The sequence below is a fragment of the Cheilinus undulatus genome, linkage group 2 (assembly GCF_018320785.1).
Source record: "Cheilinus undulatus linkage group 2, ASM1832078v1, whole genome shotgun sequence".
NCBI classification, from domain to species: Eukaryota; Metazoa; Chordata; class Actinopteri; order Labriformes; family Labridae; genus Cheilinus; species Cheilinus undulatus.
In genome coordinates this window covers 7,821,470-7,833,526 of record NC_054866.1, presented here as the reverse complement: position 1 = coordinate 7,833,526, position 12,057 = coordinate 7,821,470, and the positions used below count along the sequence as shown (strand labels likewise).

General features: G+C 36.8%; 2 protein-coding genes across 8 annotated transcripts in view; one reads left to right on the top strand and one right to left on the bottom strand.

Moving 5' to 3' along the window:
- Positions 1-12,057, top strand: part of st3gal4 (ST3 beta-galactoside alpha-2,3-sialyltransferase 4) — a 96,550-nt gene that overhangs the window by 32,186 nt on the left and 52,307 nt on the right. For all 4 annotated transcript variants that reach the window (XM_041801421.1, XM_041801429.1, XM_041801402.1 and 1 more), the window contains exons 2-3: positions 3,490-3,558; positions 10,589-10,660. In XM_041801421.1, the coding sequence (XP_041657355.1) occupies positions 10,639-10,660 (22 nt within the window). In that variant the 5' untranslated portion in view covers positions 3,490-3,558; positions 10,589-10,638. The remainder of the gene's footprint in view (positions 1-3,489; positions 3,559-10,588; positions 10,661-12,057) is intronic.
- tbrg1 (transforming growth factor beta regulator 1) overlaps positions 1-12,057 on the bottom strand; it is a 150,747-nt gene that overhangs the window by 94,296 nt on the left and 44,394 nt on the right. The window lies entirely within an intron of this gene.

The window sequence follows — 12,057 nt, the reverse complement described above, 5'->3', positions numbered from 1 at the left end:
CATGATTGGTGTTTGGGACTTGTTTTCGTTGCTCTGATATTAAACAGCATCAGTATCATGATTGTTAGATGTTTATTAGAATTATCAGAGCTCATAATCCTGCTATCTTGACAGCCTTTTGTTATTTTTTATAGAAAAACATTGCGATGTATGTTGTCTATTGCCAGTTTTGCTTCATATCACCGTAGCCTAACAGACACCTCAGTTTATTACATCATCCAAATATTCAACATAAATCTGATCAGTGTGGTTGAATGGTAAGAGTTCTTGTTAATCTCCTTTACATCTTATACATGGAACAAAGAGCTTTAAACAGTAATCAGGGACAGTATTTCCCACGAAGGGCCTTTACTGGAATGACTTAACTTCACTGTGCTGCCTGCCTGACTCATCTTTAATCACTACAGTGTGTGACTAAGCTCTTTAAGTGGTCTGTCTGCATTTCTTATCCTGATCCATGGTTAGACTTACAGCCGTGCTTTTGGAACATCTGTGGTGAAGGGCATTTCTGACATGACTAAATCTCTCTCTGCTTGACCCTCTGTGCTCTCTGAACCAGCCCTGCCTCGCCCATCTTCCTCTCTCACTGTATCACACAGTCAGCTATTGTGCTGCTCTCATCTCCATGTTGCCTTTAGGGTCTCGGAGGAGGTCCTTTTCCTTCTGTGCTTCCTGTGCTTCATGCTCCAGGGAGCTGCAGTGTGCAGCCTTTTTAAATCCCACATGTTGTAGAGGGTTGGGGTTATGGGCTCTCTTATGTACTGGATATTGATAAAAAAAAAAAGAGTAATAATGTGCTGCTTAAATTGATGTTTTTTTAAGTTATAAAAGACCTGTAAACATCTTCAAGATTTTAAGTTAGCCTCTATAAATCATGGGCTATTTCTGACAGGGAAAATGTGATGTATATTTAGACTACAATAATATAGTTGTAGGAAAAGAATTTCAGCTGAGAAAACTGCGCGATGTCAAGCCCAGCCTTCACCAGGAAGTGATCTACTGTCCAGCCATGCACTCCTTGGTTGCTGTTTCTAGTAGGGGTGTAAATAACCTGTTTTAGCTCAATATTATACAATTTCAATATTTTGGACAATTATATTTTCCGATCTGCCTCGATATGATTTCAATACAATTCGATGAAGAAGCCTACAATCAATATCAGACAATTGCATGCATAAATTTCACATGGTTGCTAGGGCAGGGCAATTAATTGCAAATTCGATTAAATTGCAGTATGGCCTGCTGCAATTTTCAAATCCCTGACAGTGTAATAACTCTTCAACCTAAAATGTGTAAAAATACCAGTTTGATACAATTTTTTTACAGCAGAGATTTTATGTTCTAGACATTATGCACACATTAAAGTTTCTTTTTTCTTTCTTTCTTAAAAAAAATCTACTTTTCTTCTCTATGTATATGTTTGTCCTATTCAAAACAAGAATATCAAAGAGATAATATTCCCCATCATGTTGCAAGTAATATTAGGCCAAAGTTGAGCCAAAATTGCAATTAGATTATTTTTGGAAATCATTTATTCCTAGTTTGATTTATGAAATATTGTGCTGGCTATAATAAAGAACGATTAGTAACTTATGTTTATTTAACCACACATTAGATGAGGAACCTAAACTTATTCTTATTGTAAACTGCCATCGCAATATTAGGGGAAAAAATCAGAATTACATTATTATCAAGAATTGTTCAGCCCTAAGAGTTAGGGGAAAAATGGGTAGTTTAGGCAGTTGAATTACTCAAAAGTTTCTGTATTTAATAAAAGAAACAATCTCTTCTCCAAAAGAAAAAGACCTGTGTTTCACTACAGTGACATTTTGTTGTTTCAAATGTTTTTAATTTGCATTAAAAGTTGTTTTTTTCAATGAATGGCCCCTGATTACCTTTGAATTAGGAAAATGATATGGACATTTGTGTTAAAACATGCTGTTTCAATAACAGCAAACATCTTAAGTAGGGGAGAACAGGGTTGGTTGTCACACCGGTTGGTTGTCACAGCCATTTTATCTCACCACTAGGGGGAGCTGTCTCAAAATTTTGTATAGAAATTCAGAATTGGGACCAAAGTTCACCTACATAGTCTCCTCTGTAGGCCAGCTGAACTTGAGGTGAGAAAACTTTTTGTGGTAATCATGTCAAATTGTAAATATTGAGCTCCTCAGTATTTTTCTTCTAGGCTTTTACACAGTGGTTCTATAGGAATACAATTGTTACCCTTAAAAAGTGTAAAGGGAACACTACAGTTAAGACTTTTATTAGCTGGCTAACTAGTTATTAGACGGTTGCTGGCCAAGAAATTCCCTTTGGGGTTGGTCATCACATTCTCTTTGGGGTTGGTTGTCACATTTTCTTTGGGGTTGGTCGTCACATTCCCTTTGGGGTTGGTTGTCACATTTTGTTTTGGGTTGGTCGCCACATTTTCTTTAGAGTTGGTTGTCACATTTTCTTTGGGGTTGGTTGTTGCATTGTCTTTGGGGTTGATTGTCATATTCCCTTTGGGGTTGGTTGTCACGTTTTTTGGGGGGTTGGTTGTCACATTTTCTTTGGGGTTGGTTGTTGCATTGTTTTTGGGGTTGGTTGTCACATTCCCTTAGGGGTTGGTTGTCACATTTTCTTTGGGGTTGATTGTAACGTTCTGTTTTGGGTTGGTCGTCAGATTGTCTTTGGGGTTGGTCGTCAGATTTTCTTTGAGGTTGGTCATCACATTCTCTTTGGGGTTAGTTGTCATGTTCTGTTTTGGGTTGGTTGTCACATTTTCTTTGGAGTTGGTTGTCACATTTTCTTTGGGGTTGGTTGTCACATTGTCTTTGGGGTTGGTTGTCATGGCCGTTCAGGGGAGGTATAGGAGAAATGTTGGATGTGAGACCAGTGGACACATAGGTTCTTCTTAGTTGGAGTGCACGGACCCTACATGTGCCCTCACTGTAACTAAGATAATTAATGTGTGTAGCCTAGTTCAGTAGGCTGTTACTGTTAGGCCTATTTGTTTTGTTTTTTATGTTGCTAAAGGCCTCTAGGCTGGCCTAATGATGCTCCTGGTCATGTTCCTTGCTCATTTTGTGTTAAGATGCATTATGGATTTGTAAACTTGTCAGTGCAATAAAAGTTTCAACTTAAGTTCTGCCTTCCTTTTAATTTTTTTTTTTTTTTTTTATTAAAATAACATTGTGACAAACAACCCCATAGTTTGTGACAGGACTTTACAAGGCTGTTAATTCAGATGACATTTCGATTTTTTTAATTGTACTTCAGCAAAATAACATTTGCACTACTTCATCTCAGCACTTATCCATCTCACTTCCCTTTCATACTAATTTCTGCCCTGTTTGCAGATTCCTTATAGAAGGTACTTTCTCATCAGATCTGGATTTTTATTTCCTAGTAAATATAAAAATAAATTTGAAAAGGGAACCTTAAGAATTGAGATTGTGTTGGTATTTCTGTTAATATCTCACTTGTGTTTTGTTTTGACTCCAGGGAGAAGCCCAGAATACATCACATCTGTAACACTGAGGATTTAATCATTGGCAATGAAAGAGGGAAAAGGTAAGATGTCCTGTAACGATGTTGTGTGTTTTGTTAACATGTAACTGGTGCTTTCTGCTTTCAGTAGAACATTAATTTACATTTGTAGATATGCATGCAGTTTTTACATTTGTGTTGGTTCTTGGATGTGTTGTAAGATTCATATCAAGATTTGAGACGCTAAAAGCTACATCAGCTATATAAGCTGCACAGAACAGTTAACTTTAAAATTCTGTAGTATGGTACTGTCCTACTACACTCTATTACTGTTTTTCTTTTACTTAGATTTCATTGGTTTGATTATTTCTTAAACTTAGTCTTGGTGAAAGAGTGCAGGCTAAGAATAGTAGGACAGGGGTCCTTAACTCCATTTGAACAAGGGCCATGTTTTTCTTAACAGACGCTGTGGGGGCCAGACATTGAAATTAACTACAGTAAAAATCAATTTTTTTTTATCTAATATATTCTTTTGAAAATATTGTCCTTTAACAGAACTTTTAGCCTTTTGAGATCATATACTGCAGTCAGCCACAAGGGGGTGACTGAAATATTAAACTACATGTTTCTGAGCCTCTCATGATGTCCATTACTGAGTTTAATACTGATGTGGTAAGTCATGATTGGTCAAAAACACATAGAAGAAACAGATAATCAGTATATGTTGATTCTCAGAAAGGGAAACTGCACCCTCAAAGAGACTTGTGTGGAAAATTGCTGTGAAAAACCACAGCTTTAATCAAGATAAGACTGTTAAGTATATGTTAACCATGGCAACTACAGTCCTTTCACTGTCAATAAAGGCATAAAAAGCCCAAAAATATATCTTTAAAATTTTGCATTCTCTTCCTCTTAAATTTTCTGGATTTAATTATCTTCCAAGTGCCGGTAATAGGCATTCATTGGAGAGCTGATGGCAAATGTTAGCTGTTTTACAATGTTGATATCTTGAGTTGCTTCTGCAGACACCCAGAGACACCTTTAACCATGCTAATCAGAGAGCCAGAAAGGTCAATAGTTACATCAGTGGAGCATCAGGATACCTCTATTATTAAAACATCATTTTTACTAAAGGAAACAATTGGATTTTATTTTTATTTTCTTGAAAACCAACAATATTTTATTGACTATGCTTATAAAGACATCTTATTCTCAGAGAAACTCAGACACTACTTGACCTCTTTTGTTTAATAACTGACATCGACTTTTTTTTTAGTGAAACCTCAGCAGAGAGCTCAGTGAAAGGAAGAAAATATAATCCTGCGTGTCTTATAAAAGAAAAAAGCTGCATCTGAAGTCTCTCCTCTCCACATTCTTCAGTGTTTTCATCATGTCCTAAACAATAAGTTAGGAAATAAACACAGCCCGGCCTCATATCCGGCTCAGGATGAAGCTTACGCTCCATTATAACTCAAACACTCTCCGCCCTGATACAGGAGGAAGGAGAATATTCATATGTGGTTTTAATGTTGACAGGAAGGGGCCGAATGTCCTCAGACTAAGAAGTGAAATCCACTCAGAGTCCCCGTGGTGGTGTTAATCGATCATGTGGTTTCCGCTGCAGGTTTAGGGCGTGTGTGATTTAAAAGTAGATTTACAGCAGTATAACATTACTGTTGTTGCAATGTTGCAAGTATGAGCACACACAAATGTCTCAAAATAGATATTCAGCTGTGCACTCCTGCTGCTAGCTGGTGAATTTCAATGACCTGCTGGGTCTAAAACGGCGTCATGCTTGTTCAGTACAGCCGTTTAGGCTTCCAGAAGGTCCTGGCCTCTGTAAATCATTACTCAGATATACGCTGAACATGAAACAGTGGGTTTGTGTGCTAAAGCTGGGAAATAAAGCAAGTATTTAAGACACTCAAATATATTTCAAGCAAGATACAGGGTCATAGACTGTTGTTCATATCTATAAAGTTCATGTTAATGTTGGTTTAAAGGAGACAAAATGTATGCCAGGTCTAATGTGCAGTAGAAAGATTGTGTTGTAGCTATTCACATTATTTCTTTAGTCTGATTATTTTACATTTATTCATTATTTGTTTGGGGTGAATTTAAGGATTAATTTTGATACAGCTAATGTTATCGTATAGAGTAATTCATTATTGACTGGGGCTTTTTGTTTTGATATATTTGGTAGTTTGGCACAAGGTGACATCTATATTATGGGCAGGTAGGATAGGATGGGTGAGCAACGGGGAAGGTGAATGTTTTTTTACCAGGGAGTTATGAGTCAGACACACCTGGAGAACGCCAATTGTTTGTGAGAAACCTCTGTGAATAAACGCCTCAAAAGTTATAATTTTTGCATGGACATTGAAATTTTTGATCCTGCGTAAGATCTACTATCCCCGGGCCACAGTGGTCGGTTTGATTTTTGAGTTTTGAAATTGTTTGTTAATTGACAAGAACAAACTGCTACTACATGTTGTTTACAGGGATTTGCTTATTGACCTTCAGATCATCTAATTTAAATGAAATATTTAATGTAAATGGGGTTTGTCTTTTTATTTTATTCATTGACTATATAACCAGTGTTAATTTTGACAGCTATTTTTAATTTTAGTCTCAGTCTTAGTCTTTAGATTAAATGGCTTTTAGTTTTTGTCACATTTTAGTCTTTTCTACCCGTTGTACACCGCTTCCCACATTATTATGCAAATGACATTTTTCTCTTATATTCATAAATATTAATGCAAATGACAGTCATAATATTTTTCATGTCATCAGCCATTAGATCATAATTCAAATGTTTTTGAACAAACTTCATAATGATAGCCATTAAAAAAATAAAATAAAAACCTCCAAATGCACTGTTCCACATTATTATGCAAAACAGACTTTTAAAAGATTTCATAGGTTGTAAAGAACTGAAAATGGTCATTGATTGAATTTGCAGCATTAGGAGGTCATATTTACTGAAATCAAAGCTATTTCAATCAAAAACATCTTAACAGGCAAACATTTTTAGTCATAGTCTTAGTAAATGAAATTAACACTGGTTCATACCCAGTTTGCATTAATAGATTTATGTCTCTTACAAGCTAAAAAGGCAATTGCTATGGAATGGAAAAATGTTAGTAAACCCAGCATGAATCAATATATTAAGGACCTCTCATTATGTGTTGCTATGGAGAAACCAATTAAAAAAGGGAAGCACGACATTTTTGAAAAAATATGGGGGAGATTAATGGAGTTTCTTGAATCTAAAAAGTGGTAGGCTAGTAGTCAGAAATTGCTGCTGGGGGCGATGGCTCACAGTAACCTATGTTAAACATCAATAATAAAACAGAAATCCATGCATTTATCAAATTACACTATCTGTATTGTCCTAGCCTTTGTTGAATGTACTTCTGTCACTACACCTATGTTCCCACGTCTGTATGTGTATGCCTTTATATGCTATGGTTATTTATAGATATATGTATATATGTGAGTATATGTATGTCTTTGATTACATGCAACTGTATTAATTACTTTTATTTTATGTTATTCCTTTTGCATCTTTTACAAAATAATGCAATTGTCAGATTGTTCATTATTTCAACAATGCCATGTTTGTCACAGTAAGATAACCCCAACTAAAAAAAGATAATAAAGTCTTTCTATAATAATAATAATAATAATAATAATAAGCTATTAACGACAATTTTAAGTCAGAGTTTTAGTCGATTAAATTAACACAGTTTATAACTTAAAAATTCTAAGTTTAGGTTCTGTACGACTTTCTAAACTCAGTTTTTTTCATCCTTTATTTACAACTTTTGAACTCAAAAATGTAAATGTCTCTGTGGGATCTCGTTCATCCAGGTCATGGTTAAATCAATCGTGGTCAAAAGGGCAACTGGACTGGATTGAATGTGTAGCTTTTTAAACTTAAAAATGTAGAGTTTATGCTCAGAAATCAACAGATCCTCTCTATTTTTTAGAGCTGCCCCAATATGACAGTGCTCAGGTTTTGGGAGGTTGTTTTCAGACAGTGTTTTCAGATTTTAGTTGCAGGTTTTTAAGGTAACTTTATGTCTGAATAAGTTCTTTTATTTAATTTTACTTGACTCACATTAAAGATTATATTTCTGATACCATAGCAACCATTTGTTATTCCTTTACAGATAAGAAGAGATATACAGTACAGTGGCAGCTGGTGCATTTTTCTTCAGGGTGGCTACAACAAAATCCCAGTTTGATATGTTATATATGTGAGGTACATCAAAAGATGTTACAACACTGAGAGTTAAGTTATATTGATATGACTTTTTTACATCTGCATTTGTTTGGAAGGTGAACAAATATTAAAATAAGATGGCTATAATAAGGGTCATCAGCAGCCACAAGTAACTAACTCTTATCACAGTCAACTCAAATTACAAAATTATTTTAAAGAGCTGATTGAATGTTTATTTTAAATAGAAAAATTTACAAAAGGCATAAGGTGGAAGTAGTCACTGCTTCAATAGTGACTGGTTGATTTAAAAACATAGATATATCTGACCTGAATGCAACAAAAATGCTTAAACCCACAAAACTATTATTTATTGATTCATTTACTTACTTACTTCTTAATATTAGTTACAGCTTTGTTGCTTCATCCTGATATCTGGCCAGTCAGGTCCAAGCTCTTTAATTCTAAGTTTCTCCTTCAGTGTCCTCCTCTCAAAATGCCTTATTCTTAAACACTCAACTGAGTTTTCTTATTGCATTATGCTGTCTTCCTAGCATCTCTTGATAAGCTAAAAAAGGAACGCAGGCGCAATACCTGGCAAAAAGCCAGTATTTACCCCGACGGTGCATGACTTCTTCTGTGTGTCTCACATTATGAAGTGTATCTCTCTGCTGGCACCTGTTGGCGTCTGGCAAGTCCCTTTGGGGTGCAGTCATGTTGCGTCCAGAGAGCTCCTGTCTCTTGTATTGAAGAGGAGCAAATGTGCACGCGCAGCCTTAAAACGGCAGTCAATGGAAGGCTCTGGGCGCAGGAGCCCTGTGCCCCAGGGAGGAAATGAGTAAACAGGAAGTAAAGCCAAACGCTTAGAACGTTCATGATCTACTGATTTATTGCACATTATACATTTAAACCTCGTAATAAATCATCTTTATGCAGTGCATTATGGAGTTTATCTATACTCATATAAATTTATTGATATTTAAAGCAACTGTTTTAAAAATGATTCAGTGTACTTAAGATCTGTCCTCTCTTTGTGGAGAGTCATGGGGGGGGTACCGCCGTATCGACCCCTATTGACCAGCCGCCACTGATACAGTACCTATAAAAAATATTCTCCCTTGGATTTTTTAACCTTTTATTGGTTTTATAACTCAATCATGGCCAATATAATTTGGCATTTTGACCAAACAAAATCAAAAAAACCTCTTTAATGTGAAAGCGAAAACAGATTTTTACAAAGTAATGCCAATTAAACAAAAATATGTAAGGTAAAATAAGTGTTTACAAAAAGACATCTGTGTGTGGAAGGTCCAGTCACTGGTTTATCAGTATTCCTGGCTACCATTACACCAAGAAGACAACAGAACACTCCAAGCAATTCAGAGAAAAGGTTATTCAAAAGTCAAAGTCACGGGATGGATACAAAAACATTTCCAAGGCACTGATCTTCCCCCAAGTTCAGTTTATTCCATCATCAAGAAATGGAAAGGAATATGGCACATGTGCAAGGAGACTACTGAGAGAGGCCATCAAGATGCCTATGACTACTCTGGAGGAGTTACAAGCTTCAGTGGCTGAGAGGGGAGAGCATACAACAACTGTTGCTGGTTCTTCACCGGTCAAAGCTTTATGGGAGAGTGGCAAAGAGAAAGTCACTGCTGAAGGTACCTGACTAGAGTTTGCCAAAAGGCCTGTGGGAGAATCCATGGTCAAGTGGAATAAAGTTCTTTAAAATAGTTCCTTTTTAAGCCATCAGACAAAACATTATGTTTTGCACCACAAACACACCATCCTCACTTTGAAGCACGGTGGTGGCAGCATCATGCTGTGGGGATGCTTCTCTGCAGCTGGCTTTGGAAGGCTTGTAAAGGTAGAGGATAAAATGAATGCAGCAAAATAGAGGAAAATGTGGGAGGAAAATCCTATTCAGTCTGCAAGAGAGCTATTGCTTCGGGGAAGTTTTATTTTATAGTAAGAGAATGACCCGAAGCATGCAGCAAAAGCTACACAGAAATGGTTTAAAGACAACATGGAGTGGCGGGGTCAAAGCCCAGACCTTAATCCACTAAAGAATGTGTGGTTTGACTTGACAAAGGCTGTTCACTCCTGACCCCTGTGCAACCTGGCAGAGCTTGAGCAGTTTTGCAATAAAGGATGGACTATCATTGCTGCGTCCAGATGTACAAGCCTGATTGAGACCTTTCCACACAGACTCAGGGCTGAGGTTGCAGCCAAAGGTGACTCTACTGAATACTCACCTGAAGGGGGTGGATATTTATGCAGACACTGATTTTACTTCACATGTTTTATTTAATTGATAATTCTTTGCAGTAAAGTGTTTTCACTTTGACATTAAAGAGGGTTCTATTTTTATTTCTGATGTAAAAAAAAAAGCCAAATTATTTTGACCATGACTGATTTATAAAATCACTAAAAGTGTTAAAGATCAGTGGGGGTGATACTTTTATAGGTGCTGTGTGACTTTTTTTACTCTGTCTGAACGCTGTGAAGAAAGTTGAACTTTGAACACAGATGTAATGTGTGTTCCTCATTTCAGATCCACTTATTCTAATCAGCATTCATCTTCAGCTTCCTCTGACGCCTCTGTTGTTTTCTTTCTTTACATCTGTGTCTCTCTGCTTCTTCTCTTGGTTCTGCCTCATTGCATTCATTTGTTTCTCTGCCACTCCCATTTTTCCAACGCCTTCTTAGCCGTAGCCTTGTCAGTATAGCTCTTTATTTGTTTGTAAGTGTTAACTGCTGCGTTTTGTATTTCACTAGTTCTCCTTTCAGATCATCCTCTTAGAAAAGCTTGGTGCTTCTGAAAGTGAGTCAGCTTAGAGGAACTGCCAGTAACTGTGTACCTTCTCCTCTTTGACCCCTCTCCAGGATAACCTCATGCACTGCACAGACATGAGAGGACCAAGGAGCACCTGAAGATGTCCCAGAAGGCAACTAAAAGTAAGCTGTAGGACCACAGTGTCTCTCCATTTTTACCTCATATTGTTAACTCTTTGTTCTGATCTGCTGCAAACGTAGAGTAGATTATTTGAATGGGACTATCTCTGGGCTGATACCCAGAGAGGCGCTAAGCTGATCTGTGTGTTATTTCAAATGCAATGATGAGAGGATTATGGACCAAAATGTTCTGTGTCACAGATTAATGCTAAGATCTCTGTCATTATACTTACAGTTTTTATGCCACCACAGTGGTGATAGCTGAGTATGGGCCGCTATGTTTTTGGGTTGTCTGTTCTGACCCCTGGGCTTTTCTTGTGAATGCAATATCTCAAAAATGCTTTTAGGGACTTTCTCTAAATTTTGCACAAATGTCCACTCCAACCAAAGGATGGAATAAGCAGCTCACATTGATGTTCTTAAATTTTGCGTAAATGTCCACTTAGACAGTAGCATGAATTGCTCACATTTATGAAATGAAAGGTAAAGGACACTTTGAACTTGAATCTTGTGAGCACAATGTCTAAAAAATGCATTGAGGGATTTTAATTTTTCAGATTTGGCACAAACCGACTCATGGACTTGAGAATGAACTGGTCAGATTTTAGAGGTCAGTGGTCACTGAGATCATATTATGAAATTGTAGTGAACTTGTACCATACTATACTTCCTTTAAAGCATTCTTTTTTAAGTTACTACATGTTTGTTTTTACAAAAATTAGCTTTTTGTTTATTTTTAAGCATGTGAACACAACCTTTCAATTATGGCAAAAATCATAATCAGGATTTAAATAAACCATTTAATTAACAAGCAGAATGTAGTAGTAGTAGTAGTAAATCAAAAATCTCACTACACATTTTCAGATTCAGTTTCTTCAGTGTGGAGCTGTAATTCGTGTGACTGTTTCTACATATCTCTCCCTCCATCATTCACTGTTTCCTTTCTGCCTGTATCATACGGGGCGTGTGTGCTAAAGACAGATGAGTATTCTTGTTAATTGAATGACAGAACCAACAACACCAATGAAAAAGAAATGTGCACCACATCATATTGTGTATTTTATATGTTATTATGAACGTTTTAATGTTACTTTTGTAGAAAATCTTCATGAGCTGCTAGCTTACTACTCCTCTCTTGCTCTGTCATTTCTGCTGTACACAGTGCCAGGCTATGTGTAAGTAGCATGGAGCTGTGAAACGGGGGAATATGAGAAGTAAAATAAAGCTCACTGTAGCGAGCGTTGTATACAGAGCTTTTACAAAACACTCAGGATTTGCTGCAGTGCTTGTCTTGCGCAGTCAGCCCAGTCTACACCAGCAACAACTTAATCTCCCTCATCCAGTCACTCCATCCGTTTTTCCTAACCCAGACTAAGTCAGTCTCCTTTAACTGGAAAGAC